Consider the following 17,625-nt stretch of genomic DNA (forward strand, 5'->3'; position numbering starts at 1 on the left):
CTTTCGGGATTTGCAGCGAAGTCAAACACAACAAAAAAGCAAGCAGAACGAAAATCATTAAAATATTTTAGAAATGTAACTTGCAGCATAAGAAAAACCAAGTGTGTTGTCCTCAAGTCATATGCAATGTTTGCACCTTTTTTAACCTTTAAAATATATATCCTAAAATACATCCTTTTTTATTTAGCTGAGGTACGTTTCTCGTGTTTTCTTATCAGAATAAAATACTGTTCTATCTTTTTCCTTAGCTACATTATAAACTTTTTTGTTTTTTTTACCCTGAACACTATTTCCCAGTTAAATTTTTACTTGCATTTGATAGTACTTGCTTTTGATGAACCCCCTGATAATGACATCCGACAAGACGCTTCACTTACCAGTCACTTCTACCTCTTGTGCTATTGCAGTATACCTTGCGAAATGAACTCTTCTACCAAATCAACCGTTTTTTAGTTTCATCTATAATATACACAAAAAGTCCCAACTAAACGATTATGTTACTCACCCTTTATTAACGCAAAAAAGAAAGGACGTAATTTAACTTATAGAAGTAACGATCTTTTGCTTGAGCAAAACCTGTCAGTTTTGCAACCACAGAGAACCAAAAAGCACACTAAGACAGCTGCTTATGATAAGGCAGACTGAAAGTGTAAAAAAACACACATTAGTTATCATGTTTTTCAGAATTTCAAACAGCTTGTGTTCTCGCCTTTTAACAATTGACATGAACCCTGCCTTTTTGGCCTCAATTTGGTGCGTTTAAGAAACATTGAAAGAAATGAGGAAGTAAACACGAAAATGATAGAAAAGTCCATAAATTTGCCTTTTATTGAGACAATGTCGGCCTTCTCTTTTGCAGCCGTTCTTTGGGATGTCTCGCTACGCTCTGTTAGAAACAATTCCGATTGCAGGATCCGCCATCATGCACTTTTGAAAAACCTTTTCATCATATAAACCACGGCGTTATACAAGGATTTCCAGCCCTAAGAAAAGCCATAACAAAACAAGTGAAAATATAAGATATTTTTCACGTGTGTCACTCTCCTTTCCCGCCATTTGGTCAGGTTAATGAATGAACGGCAAAGCCCTCACCATTGTCAATTCAAGCTCGTTTGATGGAATTGTCTCGGATTGTGGCCGCTAAAACACTGAAAAATGCAATATATTAAAGTTCACACGGCAACCAGGTGGACAATCAGACATAGTTTGATGCTACTCTGGTTTGCAGATTTAATGAATGTAACTGAAGAAGTTACAATTCATAAACCCAACGTTTCGACACTCCTGTCTACTGCCTTCATCATGCAGGGGTGATCTAAACGCTGCAACATGAGGTCCTTTTATATGATCACTAATAAGCGGCCTTTTTGGGGTGGGATAATTCTAAAATTATCACCGCTAATCGGCGTTGCCACCAGCGCCTTTGTTGGAGGCCTGGCATAGTAACTCCGCCGACGCTCCTTTAAATCGTGACGATGGCGGTTTGCTTCCTTATGCCTATGGCGGGGTCTATGAATTGTAACTTCTTCAGTTACATTCATTAAATCTGCAAACCAGAGTAGCATCAAACTATGTCTGACTGAAAAATCCGTATCGCTTACAGACAGTGACGTTCAAACTTTTCTATAAGGGGAAGAAAACCAATATATGAAATGAAAAACCGGAAGTTGCGTATCTTGTTGCTTTACTAAAGGCATTTCACGTGGCTGAAAACGAAAATCAACAGCTGGAAGATTTGCCACAGGTCGATTTTCGCTGTGCATCAGAAATATTTCTTCTGTCGGCAAGGACAAAGTCAATAACATAGTTTCTCGTGCACTTTAAGGATACTTCCTCATTAAAAAATAACGTCAGTATCTCGTGCATTTTTGGATTTACTTGCACTCGATTATTAGATTAGTATTTGGCACATTTTAAGGATTCTCTGTCATGCTACTGTTGCGTTTTTATCTCGCAAAGTATTAGGATTACTTCATTCGTAAGCTACGTTATTATATTGCGCATTTTTAGAATCTTTTCATTTGATTGTTGTGTTTGTATCTCGTACACTCTTAGGATTCTATTTCATTAGACGGAAACGAAAGTATTTCTCGTACATTTAAGATTCGCTTTTTTACTGGATTTTCACGTTAATATCTAACGTAATTTAAGATACTCTTTCATGTTCAAGTCACGTTTGTATCTAGTGCGTTTTTTTGGACTGTCTTAAAGTATCTCGTGCACGTTTTGGATTCTCTTTCATTCGACTAGTTTCCAGGACACTCAACATCATCTATGCGTGATCTCAGTTGTAATCTTATGGAACACCAAGTATGGTGAGTAGTGGCGTGCGCAAAGAAAAGTTTTTAATGAAGTCAGCAATTTTCAATATTGAAGCATATGGAAACTATTGAATTACTTGCACTCTGTTGGTTTTTCGGGCAAAATGTGAAATCAGCCAGTCAATCAGTCACAATAAGTTAAAAAGACGATAAACTGGGCAACTTTTGGAAATCTGGAGACTAGTTTACCATTTAAAGATTCTTCAAGATCTAAAATTGTTTTTAACAAGCGGATTAGATAGGGAGATTCAATAAAGTGTTTGATGTTTAAATATTGAGTTGAATTTTCACGATTGATGGTAAAATCCATCCTTTTTTACAGCTTACAGATTAAAGTTTAACCGTCAGCCAACATGCACTTTGACTGGTCACGGGTAAACATCACTGACACCCTCTTCATAGACTACCTTAAACGGAAGGGGAGGCTTTACAGTTGAACATGGGTTTAAAACACTTTTGACCAATTCTCTAAACTAAGTAAAAAGGAGATAGAACCGAAGTGAATTATAGAGTTGAATGTCCTTTATGTAACTTCTAAACTTTATCTTCAATGCACGGGTACTTCTGTACTAGATAAGACAAACTGTGTCGCTTGTCCCAATATTTTTATTTAAATAGGAAGTTTTCTTTAGATCTCAATCATTACTTGTGCTGTTTCTAAATATGCCCACTCGTATCGAGAACGTGCATGGTAAAGTTCGTTAGATTCTCAAGATAATGCGGAAGTACCAATAAAAACGATTTTGTATGAATCAAATAACAATAATTTCACTCCCAACAGAAATTATATCAATTTATATTTTCCATATTTATATATCCACTATCTCAAAACGTTAGACAAGCAATGAACATTTTTTTTGGGAGTGATTTTTCATAAACGCTAAATTAAACGCTAGGGGAACTCCTAATTTCCAGGGCCTCCGAACGGAAGGCTTATTGAAGAGAAGATTTTTAGTAAGTTAAAAAGGAGATTATTAGAGAGGGGTCTTGCCATGTTGGAAATAGAGGGAGGGGAAGCTTGCCAGAGAGGGAGAAGAGGCATTAATGCAAGGGGGCTTGCCAAAGAGGAAGGGGGTGGAGGGATTAATGTAGAAGGGGCCTATCAAAGAGGGAGGACGAGGGCTATTGCAGAGGAGGCTTCAGGAGAGGGACGAGGGGGATTTTACATAGGGGGCTTGTCAGCAGGGGGAGGAAGGAGCTTATTGGAGAGGTGGCTTGTCAGAGAAAGGGAAGGGGATTGCTGGAAAGTTTTCCAGGGTCAAAATGCCTGATGTGTTTCTTTTCTGAATTTTCGCCTAGATTTAATTAATTCTGTCGACAGTATGCCTTTCTTTGGGACAAAAAAACTGTGATATCTAATTAGGAAACAAGAGATAATAAGGGGTTTACCCTGAGGGAAACTAACACAAGCTTTCAATGACACGAATGTTTTGTTCTAAGGTGCAAACCAGCCCAAATGAATATCAATATCACAACTGTTTTAGAGTTTTTGTTCTGGAAAGGGGGGACCTCAAGCTTCTTGTAAACTTAAAGTTCCAGACAGGGGGCTTTATCGGGGGGGGAGAGACTTATTTTATACATGAGGAGTTGTTTTCTAGTAGACCTCTCAAACACTGCGCATTAAGTTCACACATAAATCGATCATTAGTGTACTCTTAAACTTACACAAAAAGCACGACAAAGATGACTACAAAGTATATGCTGAAATAAGAGAGGCTAAATCCAAAAAGTGACGAATTTGTCGATTTAAATAAGCCACATTCATATTAATACAAATGTACTAAACTCATGCCATGAAATTTATAATCATTTGGCTGTCAAAATAAATCAATCTAGTCTTAGATCAGAAAAATGTATAGCTATGCACGAAAAACGGAATATTAGAAAAGTTTACATTAGCCCACTGTTAATCACAGTTTAAAAACATTTAACTAATCAACTACACGAGAAGGAAATTTATATGTATATTTATAATAAAGGTCGGATATAACGCGCGCTGTCATTGGCTGAAAGAGCGTGCTCTATGAGAGTATAGAGTATAGAGCTGAGCTAAAGCCGTCACGCCATCTGCCAAATTGTACTATGTTCGACCTTTTCCGGGACTTCTTTTTAGCTTTTTTCCGATAATGGAAAGTGAAATTTCGGAACAAGCGAGCCGGCAAGTAGCAACAGAAGAACCAAACAAATGTTTGTAAACATACCAGGCACCGTGATTTACGTTATTAAAACGTGAGCAGATACGAAAATCCTCAAAGGAAAAATAAAATAGACATTCCGAGTTTTAAAGATTTTCACGCTCAGTTAGATTGCAAGCTTACGTACGGTAATAAAAATCAAACACAGCTAACACTCGTATAGTATATAAAGTTCAGTGTTCAAAAACAAAACAGAGCAAAACAGAAATGATGAAAAATATAACCAATCTGGCATAACTGTTAAAATTCATATTAATCATGACGGTGTCTGAGCGAATATGATTATGCTGAAGTCCATCGCGGCTCGCTCATCATGGCGATCTCCGGTCATCAAGGTAAAGCAAGCCTCAGAAACTACGTCGGCCGCCCTTCGAGTGAAAAAATAAGAGCTTGCTCTGATATCCTTTCCGATGCATTGAGTGGAAAGTCACATCAGTCACTGCAGCCGAGTTTTGCGGCGCTGTCATCCCGAGCGATCTTCATGTTCCGGTGAATTCGTCTGTCGTTCATTCAAAAACACTCGCCTTGAACAGTTTGTTTTCTACCTTGTCATGTCAAAAACTTCGCGTGTTTTTATGAGCCATAATTCAGCTGAATTTCACTGCAAATTTCACTTCAAGATTCTGTATTAGAGACTTAAAAACTTCAGGCAAAAGTGTTAAATTCGGCCTGCCGAACTATTTCAGTTGGTAAACTATCGCAGAATTTGAACTTTGATTGTTTTTGAACTATGATGGTTTGACACTTTTGACAGCTTTAGTCTTGTACAGCCAATCAGATTATTTTAACCATTCTAACAGGGATTATAATTGGCTTATTGTAGCGTGCTTTATGAGAGTATAGAGCATGCTGACGACACTGTTGTTCGCTTTGGAAGTAAAGTTTGTTTTGAAAATTGAAAGTAATTCTTGGAGAATTTAATGGATTCTTTACTACGTCTCGTGTTTCTCCCTACACTTCTTTCGTGCTCTAGCCGCTTCCTGCGTGCTTTATAACAGAACAGAGCACAGTCAAGGCTTCTCTATTTGTTAAATAAATAAATAAATATATATATATATATATATATATATACATACATACGTACATACAAAAAAAAAATAAAAATTCTGTTTCGGTTTTTCCGTATTGCAGTGGTCGATACATAGGAGTCGAGAGAGATATGAATTGAGTTATGGAAAAATAAAGCAAAGTCTCTGTTTCCCCCCATTTTTCCCCTAATTCAATGTAGTTTATATATATATATATATCTCGATTGGTAACACTTCCCAAGACTCCGAATTGCATGCCACATTCAAATCAACTTTTCTTTCCCATTGATTAGGAAGGGATCAACAATTAGTATTTGCATACTTTACTAATATGTTTAGCGCTAAATTTTAAAATACAGCATTTCCAGCTATCCACACTCGAATTCTACAAAAGATTTTCGCACACTGTGTAACCATGACTATGTCGTTAAGTCGCGCGGGATCGTTCGGGATAGAGCCTGATACTGAGAAAATACCAGACCTCATATGAACGGTGGTAAAGTGATCTGATTGGTTGCTCCTATTTCACCGGTTTGGATTGGTTAATTGGCTATCTAAAGTTCGGTCGAATACAAAATAATTGATTCCACGCAGATACTAAAAAGGAAAGCAAATATCAGCTCAGGAGAGAAAGGTTAGATTCGTTTTTCGGTTTTGTGACGTTTAAGAACACAGAAAGCCATTTTCTTTGATATTTTTTTTGTAACAGCTTAGTTTTTACTGTGAACACAAACGCGCATACGCAGCGGGCAAGTTTGGACATGCCTTTTACTGTGATCTTGTCAAAAGTGCTTGTTGCATTGATCTTTAATTTCAGGAAGAGAATTCATCACACAGAAACAGAGGCTGGAATTTGACCATGAAATTTTTGAGAGCTATTTTATCGCTTAAGCACCTTGGAAATAGTCGAGGAACAGTCAAACCTTCTCTTCCTCGCATCACTGGTGTCGTTTCAAGTAAGTGTATGGTAGCTCACGGAACTTTACTTTCTGCGTGGGTTTAAAAGTCTTAATTTGTCGTTGAGTTATCTATTTATCATTGGTTAAGTGAGTCGCATCTAGTCGCGAGCGATGAATTTCACGCGCTAAAATGTAATGAAATGCTCTAATAAATCGATTTCGTCATGGAGACGCTAAGTAGTTTAAGCGTTGCTGGAGGAAATAAAGTTGGATGTGTTGAGTTTCCACACCTTGCCTTCTATAAAATCGTTATGCCAATAATTTTCTAGCTTTTAAAAACGATGGACGGAAATTTTTTGACTATACGAAAACGAAAATGATGACCTATTCAAAACAGCATTCGATTACTGACAGACCTATACATTTCCATACAATAATTTTCTGGGCACAGCATTTATTCAGGCATAGCAGATAGCAAAGTAAAATGCATTCAAACATAGACATTCCCTGAAAAATTGAGAACAATTTTCATGAAACTTACCTATGACGTAATAAACTAATGAACAGAAAGTAAGTCATAGAAGGTATGGCCTACCTTGACACAACTTAGTAATCCTTTCCACATCATTTTAAAGTAAAATTACAAGTCTTTGCGCAGATAGAAGTTAAAATACTGTGCTGCACCACATTCGAAAAAAAGAAAATAAAAGAGATTTGTTTTTTACACAAATACTGATCTTGCATAACAATTCAACTTAATATGCTTCGTCTCTAGTAGTTTATGCAATGCATAAGAGGAAATAAAGTTAGATTTGGTGAGTTTCCACACCTCGCCTTCTACAAAATCGTTATGCCAATAATTTTCTCGGTTTTAGCAACAATTGACGGAAATTATGTGACTATCTAAAAACGTAAGCGACGATTTATTCAAAAAACATTCGGTCGCTGACAGTTCTAAACATTCCAATAAAACAATTTGTTGGGCACAGCATTTACTCAGGCATAGCAGGTAGCAAAGTAAGATGCATTAAAACATCGACATTCCCTAAAAAATTGAGAACAATTTGCGTGAGATTTACCTATGACTTACGTAGTAAACTAAAGAACAGAAAGTAAGTCATAGAAGGTATGGTCTACCTTGACACAACTTAGTAATCCTTTCCACGTCATTAATTAAGAGGAATTTAGAACAAAATCATCATAAACCACGATCATAAGACTTCACGAAGATAAAACTTACAATACTGCACTGCTCTACATTTCGAAAAAATAAACATAACATAGTTTTGCTTTTAAAACAAGTAAATATTGCGTTACTATTCAACTCAATATGCTTCGTCTCCCGTTTGCAACAACCATATCCAAAGATTTCATTCCCCATAGAAAAATAATTAAGAGAAAATTTAATCCGGATTGATTCCCTTTCACATGACGAGTAGCCGCAAGAGCAAGCCACACTTAAGAGTGTCGTAGTCCACGTTTTGAAGTACGTTTATTTACACCCCCAGTAACCTGAGGAAAACAGAAATTTGTCGATTACAGACCCCGGAAAGTCGATTTAAGGCGCTTCTATTGGCGATTACGACATGACGTACAGATACATAGCATAAACTAGTGATGAAATTAAAACTGTCCAGAGGCCACAAAAATAGCTGCATTGTTTCGGTCTCAAATATTTTCCTTTGGAGACTGTGAAGAAGATTTTAAGGGTCATTTTGATCATTATGGCCGGGTCAAATGTGTCTGGGCCGGTTCTGCCACGACGATTTTTGTGTCGCTACCGTGTTACCTTGTCTTCAGCCGTTCTAGAAATCGACCAGTGTGATTTTCGATTTTCATGGTGTAACAATGTCCATCAAAATCTTCTACGAGACCGCATACCCGCGCATGGCATGTGGTAGCTCTATTTCCCTCGGCGTCATTTAATACTGAAACTGAAATTACCAACTCGATAAATCTGTTCAAAGCCGTCATGTCGATTTTTGTTTTCAATATCACGTTAAACGCCGTTCACTTATCAGCGAACAAGTATTGGAATTAATCGACAATACCACAATTAAGACAAACGTTACTCTTGAATAAAGTAAAAATCGTTCACACATAAAAATTTTTTCTCTCGTAGACCCATCAAACCCTGCGTATTAAGTTCACACATAAATCGCTCGCTAGAACACTCATTAACTAACACGAAAAGCACGACGAAGATGACCACAAAGTACATGCAGAAAAAGGAGAGACAATTCAAAAGTGACGAATTTGTCGATTCGCGCAAACCACATTCGTGTTTATACAGATGTACTAAACCCATGCCATAAAATTTATCATCATTCCGGGCTGTCAAAATAATTAAATCTAGTCTAACGTTAGAAAAATGTACAGCTTTGCACAAAAAAGAATATTAGAATAGTTTACATTAGTCCTCTGTTAATCACAGTCAGGAGCGGGGCTCCTGTCACAGTTTAAAAACATTTAACCAATCAACTGCTCGAGGAAGATATATATACACAAAGTGTAAAATTTTGACTTTCGTAAAACAGTGCTCAATACACAGGAGTAGAGCGATGTATGCATTGTGGGAGGAAAAACTGAAACTAAACTGTTAAATTTCGCGCTACATAAATTAGATTATATCGTATACAAGTGATGGTAAAGATTATTCTCACTAAATCCCCTGATGAGTGGGCAACCACGAAGCAGGTCTGTTCGGATGAACTCGTAGTTTATTTGTCTTTTTCCTCCCACAATATGTATACATATCGATTGGTAATACTTCCAAAGACCCCAAAAAGCGTAGCACATTCAAATCAATGTTTCATTGGCCTTGATTAGGAAGGGATCAACAACTAGTTGCATAATTTACTAATATGTTTAACATTTAAAGTACAGCATTTCCAGCTATCCATTCTCGAATTTTACAAAACATTTCCCGCACACTGTGCAACCATGAGTATGTCATTAAGTCGCGCAGGATCAGTCGGGACAGAGCCCGATACTGAGAAAATACCAAACCTCACGTGAACGGTGTTAAGGCGACCTGATAGGTTGCTCTATTTCACAAGCTTCTAGTCGTTAACTGTCTGGCAAGCTAATGTTCGGTCGAATGAAAAATAATTGATTCCACGCAAGTACTGAAAAGGAAAGCAAGGTTAGATTCATTTTTGGTTTTGTGACGTTTAAGAGCACACAAAGTCATTTCATTTGATTTTTTTTGTAACAGCTGAGTATTTACCGCGAACACAAACGAGCATACGTGGCGGCCAAGTTTGGGCATGCCTTTTACTGCGATCTCGTCAAAAGTACTTGTTGAATTGATCATTAATTTCATGAAGAGAATTCATCATCACACGGAAACAGAGGCTGAAGTTTGATTATGAAATTAATCCGAGCCTTTTAATCGCTTAACCACCCTGAAAATAATCGAGGAACAGTAAAACTATCTCTTCTTCGCAGCACTGGTGTGACAATCGTTTCAAACAACGTTTTAACTCACGGAACTTTATTGTCTAGGGTTTGAACGTCTTATAAGTCGTTAGGGATAAAAATGTGCTCGACTGTCTAAGTTATTAGTTGACTGAGCCGGATCTAGTCGCAAGCGATGAATCTCAGATACTCAAATGAAATGAAATGCTTAAAAAAATCAATTTCCTCATGTAGGCGCTAAGTAGTTTATGCATTGCATAGGAGGAAATATAGTTAGATGTGGTGAGTTTCCACACCTTGCCTTCTGCAAAATCGTTCTGCCAATAGAGTTCTAGCTGTTAGCAACGATTGACGGAGATTTCGTGACTATCTAAAAACGTATGCGACGACTAGCAAAGTAAAAAGCATTTGATTGACCTACGACGTAGCTAACTAATTAATGAACCAGTGGCCTACCTTGATACAACGTAAACCGTTCCACGTCATTGATTAAGCAGAATTCAAAACAAAATCCTTCATCGTAAACTAAAATCACAAGTCTTCACGAAGAAAAAGTTCAAATACTCTGCTGCAATACATTTCAAAAAATAATATTTAAATAGTTTTGCTTTTTTTTTTAATTAATAAATCTTGCGTTACGATTCAACTTAAAATGCTTCGTCTCCAGTTTGCAATAACCATATCGGAAGATTTCATTCGCCACAGAATAGAAATTAAGAGGAAATTTAATTCGGATTGATTCCCTTTCACATGACGAGTAGTCACCAAAGTTAAAAGTGTCGCAGTACACGTTTCGAAGTACGTCCATTTACACCTCCAGTCTCGATTATTTTAGTTTGGAGACTGTGAAGGATAATATTATGATCATTCTCATTATTACGGACGGGTCAAACGTGTCCCGGCCGGTTCTGCCACGATGAGTTTTGCTACTCTTCCATTGTCATCAGCCGTTCCAGATCTAGGTCATGTAATTTTCGATTTTCATGTTGTAATAATGTCCATCAAAAGCCCCTTTGAAGTCCACTGACTGTAGGGCTAGTAGGCCTACCGCATACACGCGCATAGCATGTGGTAGGCTCTATTTCCCTCAGCGTCATTTAATACAGAAACTGAAATTACCAACTTGAAAAATTTGTTTAAAGCCGTCAGGTCGAGTTTTGTTTTCATTATCACATTAAACGCCGTTCACTTGTTAGCGAACAAGCACTGAGGGTAATCAAAAATACCACAAATAAGACAAACGCTATACTTGAATAAGGTAAAAATCGTTCAAAATCAATTTGGAATTCGTATGATCACAGACAACAACGCTGACTAATCTTATATTCAAATATAACTTGTGACAAAATCAACAAACTCAGCAAAGCAGTGACGCAGGTTCATTTACGAGATAAATGAAATATTTTAACTCTGGGAATACTAAATATAACACGAAAAGCGTATTTATCACAAGATAAATTAAAGGTTGGCTTACTTGCTTACTTCCTTGATAGTTCTTGAAGTTTTGCATTTCATATTCTCAGCTTGGCCCAAATTAAATGTAGGCCACCAAAATCTGCATGCTCCCAAGAAGACCTAACGTCCGAGAAGACTACATTCATTACCGATCTTTCAGGACTACTTGTGAAAGCCCTAACAATTCTTGCATAATGTATCAAAGCTCGCCAAATAGTGTAGAGAATCTTAATCCGTAGGATCAATACATATGGCGTTACTATACTTTTGCCAATGGAACTGGAGCTCAGTCTCCCTAACGGTAACTCCTCACACAAATGTTAAAAGATTATTTAACTATAACACCCTTGACTTAAAAATGGAATCCTTTTCATGATTCTCAAACATTAATAAAAGCTAAGCTCGACATGTAATACCTCGCATTATCCGGCGATGAACATCATTTTCTAGGAACGAAATGAAATGTTTAAAAATCGTGCGGGTTATAAGTTGTCTTAAACGGCGTTGCGTGACACTAATCCCTACTTGAAATAAATTATCTATGTAGAAGCTTACGCATCGACTTGGTTGGTGAGTTGCTTCTTATCACCTTTGCTGAATTACTAAACACAAACTTAATTTCAGGCCTTTAGCCAAGGAAGAGGACGAATTTCTGAGGAGAAAAACTGACCTATGAGTATGGCCCGTAGTGCAAGATTGCGCGAAAAATTACGTAATAAATAATAATTCCATTTAAACAAATTGAAATTTGTATTGGCTTCTTCAATACAACTTTTGAAAATGAAAATTTCGTAAGAAGATTTAAAACGAGTAAATTAAAAGTCCATCACCCAAAAATAAAGGCCAGAGGTCATGAAAATAGGAACGCTACTAGTGCGCGACAAACGAACTGAAAATTTATCATCCCTTTATTTTTGGATTTCTTTCATTTTTCTGTTTCATTCAAACACATTACACTCGTGTCTCGCATTATTACCGGAATGTAGCACTAATTCTTGTCTTACCCAGGCGTATCGGTCACTCCAAAGCTAATTTTGTGGCTCTTAAGAGCTACATTCTACTTCTTTTTTCGGAAATATGTACTGTTAAGAATATTTACTTTTTATTTTGAAAGGTTTGAAACCTCGCGGTTAAACTCGACGGGAACTTGCAGCTACACATGCCATGTTCAGGATACGTGGTCGCACGTACTTAAGGGCTTTTACCGTAGCAGCTTGGCTTAAGAGCGAAAAAGGAAGGAAAACGTCGATGAAGCAGACGAAGGTTGGATTTGTTCCCTTCGTGTTATTAGTGATTAAGCACCTTGTAGGAAGATGCACAGATAATTTATACTAGTAAATAATATACAAGCAAAAAATGACTATTTTCTTTCTAGTTCAAACTTTTAAAATCTCCCTTGAAAAATTAACCGTCTGTACTCTTTCTCCGTTAGATATCAGTCGACAGCAGTAAACATCAAATGAAAGCTATCACGCTCGTAATCTTCCCCGTCTTTCGTATGAACTGTTGCATTAAACATCTCGAAACATTTGTTTCTCCATCTACTTTAAAATACACTGGATTTATTAGAGTGAGAAAGATGGAAATTCGTCTCACAAATTTCTCTTTGTCTCGAATTGTTAGCGGTCGACGTGGGTCGAGTATTACCGGGATGTGGCATTCTGCGTCTCCATGAGGTCAAAAGACCCGAGCCTACAGGTGGGATGCGTTACTGTGCACCCAAAATCACTCAGGGTGAGTAATATTGTAGGCTATCACTTGTTATATCTGTAAGGAAATACACACTTAGAAACATTACCATGCTCAAAGAGCATTATAGAAAAAAAAGAAACCTGTGTTGCAGAACAACTGTGGTTGTGGTTTTTCCGATGTTATTCTGGTGCTATTTTGGACAGAAAAATGCGGCGGGTAAACCATTCCTTTCACAGACTAACTTCCTATAACCCTTGGCAGATCTTGAGCGCTGGATACAATGGATTTCCTCCCGGAACTCCAAACAAGGACGAAAACTGGAGAAAAGGTGAAAAAGATGATCTTGTCGTCCACGCGGAGGCCAACACTGTGCTCCTGGCAGGCCAAGCTGATCTTGAAGGTTCAATTGCCTTCGTTACAATGTATCCCTGTCGGGAGTGTGCGAAAATGTTAATAGCGGTGAGTGATGTCGAGAACATTCGCATAACTTGATATAGTTATAGAAACCTGTGTGAGACGGGGCCCATAAGCGAGAGAATTTGCATCTTAAAACCTGTATCATATGGATGGCTTAGTGAGAACTTTGAGTGTTGTCGTCATTTCATGCATTAAAATTAATTTCAAACTTTTTCAGATCTTATTAAAATGGCCATTAGGAAGGTTCCTAATCGTTCACTCTGAGAACTAGCCACTATTACACAATTCTGAAAATGTTCTTATGCTTGTGCGCGCCAGCGGGAGTCCGTGAGTTACCGATTTTAAAAGAGGTTACTGTACAGCCCCCTCTTCCATTGTGAGATGTATGTTTACTACCTGTGTGTCTTAGAGTGCAAATTTGTGTCCTTATATCCTAGGGATTAAGTGTTTGTTTTATTACGCAGACGGTTCAGTTGGTTTCCCTCAATATGGAAGTGATAATTAATTGATGACTATCTCTTGTTCCATCTGTAGAAGGGTGTCCGTAAGGTTTATTATCTTTCATTAAAAAAAAAATACCAAGCGGATTCAACTGCCATCTTTAAAGAAGCCGACGTCGAGGTCGTGTAAGTAATAACTCTGGTTAGACTGAAATCAACTCTGATAACAACTTGCACATATTTGTGGTGAGAACATTCTCAAATAAACATCATAATGGTGAATGAACAAAAAGAAACAAACAAATGCACCATTGCATCCTATGATCTGGGTTTCAACTTCAGAACTCAGTTCCCCAGTTCGAAGGAATATGCCAGGTGAAAGAATAAAAACAATGATAAGTAACTGCATAACTGGGAATTTAGCAGGTGGAAATTACACCAGGTGGCTCTTCTTTTCAACTGTTCCAGATCGATTTGGGATTTGGAATTTGGATTGTTGGTTTATGTTAAGGAAGGAGAGCTATAGGACGCGGAGAAAAACTCTTCAGAGCAAGGACAAAAATCAACAACAAACTCAACCGCATCTACAATGATTGTGCGAAAAGTTATGAACTTAAGCAAAAATTTTAGTGTTTTATGTGTTCATTTTTGTATACCGTTTTTCTTCAAGTAAGCACCCGCACTCTAATAAGCGCACTACCCCAGATACGCCCTCACCCCTAAGCAACTAAGCCATAATGTCAAACAAGTTCCCCCCCCCCCCTTCTGCCCTCTCGAATGAGTGCTCCCCCTCCTCCTTCACTTTCTTGAATAGAAGGAATACAATAAAAACCTGTTTCTGTGGCCACTTTATCTACAATTTTTTAAGTTTCAACTAGAGCGGAATCAGTACGGAAGAATATCTATTTTTTCGTTTTCGTTATTTTTATCTGTGTTCTCGCGGAGTTTTTCTTTTGAATTGTTGTGCTATCGCTGTGCTAACCCGATAAGTGTCCCCCTCGATTAAGCGCCCTCCTCCCAATAAGCGCCCCCCCTCCCCCTCCCCACTTCTTTCTCGCCGAAGTTTTAAATAAGCACCCGGGCGCATATTCGAGGAAATACAGTTTGTATCTATTGTCAATATCTATCTTATTCAGTTTTGCTGCAATGACTTTTTTAGATTTATGTATGAGCGATAAAGGAGTGTTGAGACTCTACTGACTTTCCCCTCTTCGCAAATTTTCAAGCAATGCTCGGGTTGTTTGTCTTTTTAGCCACGTGCATCGAGGGGAGAAAACGGTTTTCCCTTAATTTTACTTACTGCCTCTGCAGCTTTTTGCCCATATTTACATTCACCTTTTAGTTAATTAAGAGCAGAATCTCATTGATCTATTTTAGGCCCATAAAGCGAGGTGAGGATACAACGCTGGAAGACTACGGGAATCACCTGATCCAGAAGGTTAGCTTCGTAATGCAACAGAACACGACACCGGGTGAACCAAATGGTGCCTATAAAGCATTGAAGAAAAGCACGAAAGAACTAAGGAGCAGCGATCTACAAAGTCCATGGCCGAGAGAGTTAATGGGCAAGGTCAGTAATTGTTAAGTCAGGGGGAAAAAGTATTTAAACTTTATGGAATTTTTTTTTTCTGCATCTCTACTGCCAGATTTTTAATTTGAAGCTAAGAACGTTACTATTTTTTCAGTTGGTGAAAAATCATTAACCCTATCACAACTCACCATAGAGTATTTGTTAGGCAGTCTTAGCATCGGAAAGTGACAAATAAAATAATATTCTTGAAAAATTCAAATCGTTTGATTCTAGATCTTACTGGAAAAATGGACAGACTATTTTCTGTTCTTGGCTCTCATTGCCAGCACAAGATCTTTGGAAAACCCTCAAGGAGCAATCTTGATAGATTCTAAAACCTTAAAGGTATGTATTCGCAAATTTCAATGTTACCCACATCGATACATAAAAGACCCTACAGACATTTAGGACGGATCGCAGCAAAAACGTGGCACTGCTTTAAGTTAAACACTCAGAAAAAAAGATGGACCTTGAATATCCAACTCTAATTTACCTTAAGATTAACAAGGAACCTGTAAATACAGCATGTAAATTTGCAAACACCAAAAAAAAATGCGAGTTTAAACCTGCCTTTAATGGAAACGGCAAAGGGCGACAGTTAACATTGATTTGACTTAATTTTTTTCTGTGAAAGAAATAAAAAAGGAAGTCTCATGTTTATGTTTGGTACTAAACTCATAACTTAAGTATTAAAATGGTTGGAGGCGGAGGGTAAAAATTCCTGTTTTGTCGTTTTCCCGTTTGCCCTAACCGCTATGCCAAACTTTCCTATTATAATATACAAGACAACCGTCCACGAAATTTTGCATCCCGGTGACTAAAAGTCACGAAGACAAAACGATTCAAATCGTGTCTGTCATATCCCACAGATCATAAACTAAAGACATTTCTCAAAGTCATGAAATTTATAGAAACGAAACAAGCCCATGGCATAATTGCTCGGAGGAATGCTACAAATCAAATCCCTTTCTAAATAAAGTTTCTAATTCATTAATTCAGACACATTGTAACGATAAGATATCTTCTGAACTAGAAGAACTGGTATTGTTGCGCCTTAAAAGCCTGCTCGAGAACCTTTCAATTTGAGTCTGATTTTGCATTTAGGAATCTTTTCGGCTTCTTGCAAAAGTCTGAGATCCTGTGTTCTGGTTATGGTTAGTTACATGTATTAAGCATAATTATCATTTACCCATCAGCATCCACGTTACATATAAAACCGATCTTTCTTTTAAACTTTCAGATATCGGCGTTATCGTACAACGGATATCCGAGAGGTGTCAGCAACGATAACGCGGATGACTGGATGAAATTGTCTGCGTTAACAAACGCTATTTGTCTTCGATTCAGCGAAGGACGCGATTTTATCGCATTTTCAACTCACTTCCCAAAGCTTCATGAAGTGAAAAATCTTGCACAAGTGAGAATCACGCGATGAAGGCTACAGTTTTCAAAGTTACTCCGTTAAGTTGTGACAGCAATTTTATGAGGAAGCACCATTTCTTCAATAGTACGATATTTCTGTAATGCAATTGTCTTGATTAATACCCTTAAATTGTCAAGGTCTCCAAATAGCTCCATTAGTGGTTAATTTCGTATCCAGCACCCTAAGGTAAGCTGATCCAAACGATTAAGCTTGATCGCAATCAATTCCGCAGCAATCCACGCCAAGTTTCTTAAGAGCATCTCTCTTCATCTTTCTCCATTTCTTTCCGAAGGCTCGTCTTTGGAAACCCATGATCATCAAAATGGGCATCCTCATTTCGTGCCTTGGAAAGAGTTGGGCCGTGACATTATTCAAGCTCCAACATGTTTGACTAAGCTTCGACCATTTCTTTGCTACTTTTGCATACAGGCCCAGGTAAAGCGATTGTACTTTATATGGCCAAAGACTCTTGAAGGGGACGACGAAAAGGCGCTGCAAATTATGAAAGACTCTGGAATGGAAGTTGTGTAAGTAACAAGTCAGTTGCCATATAATAATCAATAACGAGTTTGTTTGTTGGATATAAATCTTTTCTGGCTCTGATAAATTACTTGAATTATGAATATGAAATAGCTCACTTTTTACATTTAAAGGCCAATGGATGTTCCTGATTTGGAAAAACTAGGAGAGGCCATAAAATACACCATTGGAAGCCTGAAGGAGGCAGAGAAAGGGCTTTCCTCCGGTGATTGGCCAAGTTACACT

The 17,625-nt window shown here is 37.7% G+C and overlaps 1 protein-coding gene across 3 annotated transcripts in view; it reads left to right on the top strand.

Moving 5' to 3' along the window:
* The window catches only part of LOC131798513 (uncharacterized), a 28,214-nt gene that overhangs the window by 9,243 nt on the left and 1,346 nt on the right, over nt 1-17,625 (top strand). The window contains exons 1-10 of one of the 3 annotated variants that reach the window (XM_059116167.2): nt 6,362-6,500; nt 12,433-12,581; nt 12,942-13,052; nt 13,272-13,469; nt 13,962-14,053; nt 15,245-15,437; nt 15,672-15,782; nt 16,678-16,854; nt 17,290-17,387; nt 17,514-17,625. The exon at nt 17,514-17,625 is cut by the window's right edge and continues 1,346 nt beyond it. In XM_059116167.2, coding sequence (XP_058972150.2) covers nt 12,483-12,581; nt 12,942-13,052; nt 13,272-13,469; nt 13,962-14,053; nt 15,245-15,437; nt 15,672-15,782; nt 16,678-16,854; nt 17,290-17,387; nt 17,514-17,625 — 1,191 coding nt within the window. In that variant the 5' untranslated portion in view covers nt 6,362-6,500; nt 12,433-12,482. Of the gene's footprint in view, nt 1-6,361; nt 6,501-9,455; nt 9,589-12,432; nt 12,582-12,941; nt 13,053-13,271; nt 13,470-13,961; nt 14,054-15,244; nt 15,438-15,671; nt 15,783-16,677; nt 16,855-17,289; nt 17,388-17,513 lie in introns of those variants that run through there. The other 2 variants (XM_059116166.2, XM_066159099.1) reach the window with 2 other exon arrangements.

The sequence above is a fragment of the Pocillopora verrucosa genome, chromosome 12 (assembly GCF_036669915.1).
Source record: "Pocillopora verrucosa isolate sample1 chromosome 12, ASM3666991v2, whole genome shotgun sequence".
Classification (NCBI taxonomy): domain Eukaryota; kingdom Metazoa; phylum Cnidaria; class Anthozoa; order Scleractinia; family Pocilloporidae; genus Pocillopora; species Pocillopora verrucosa.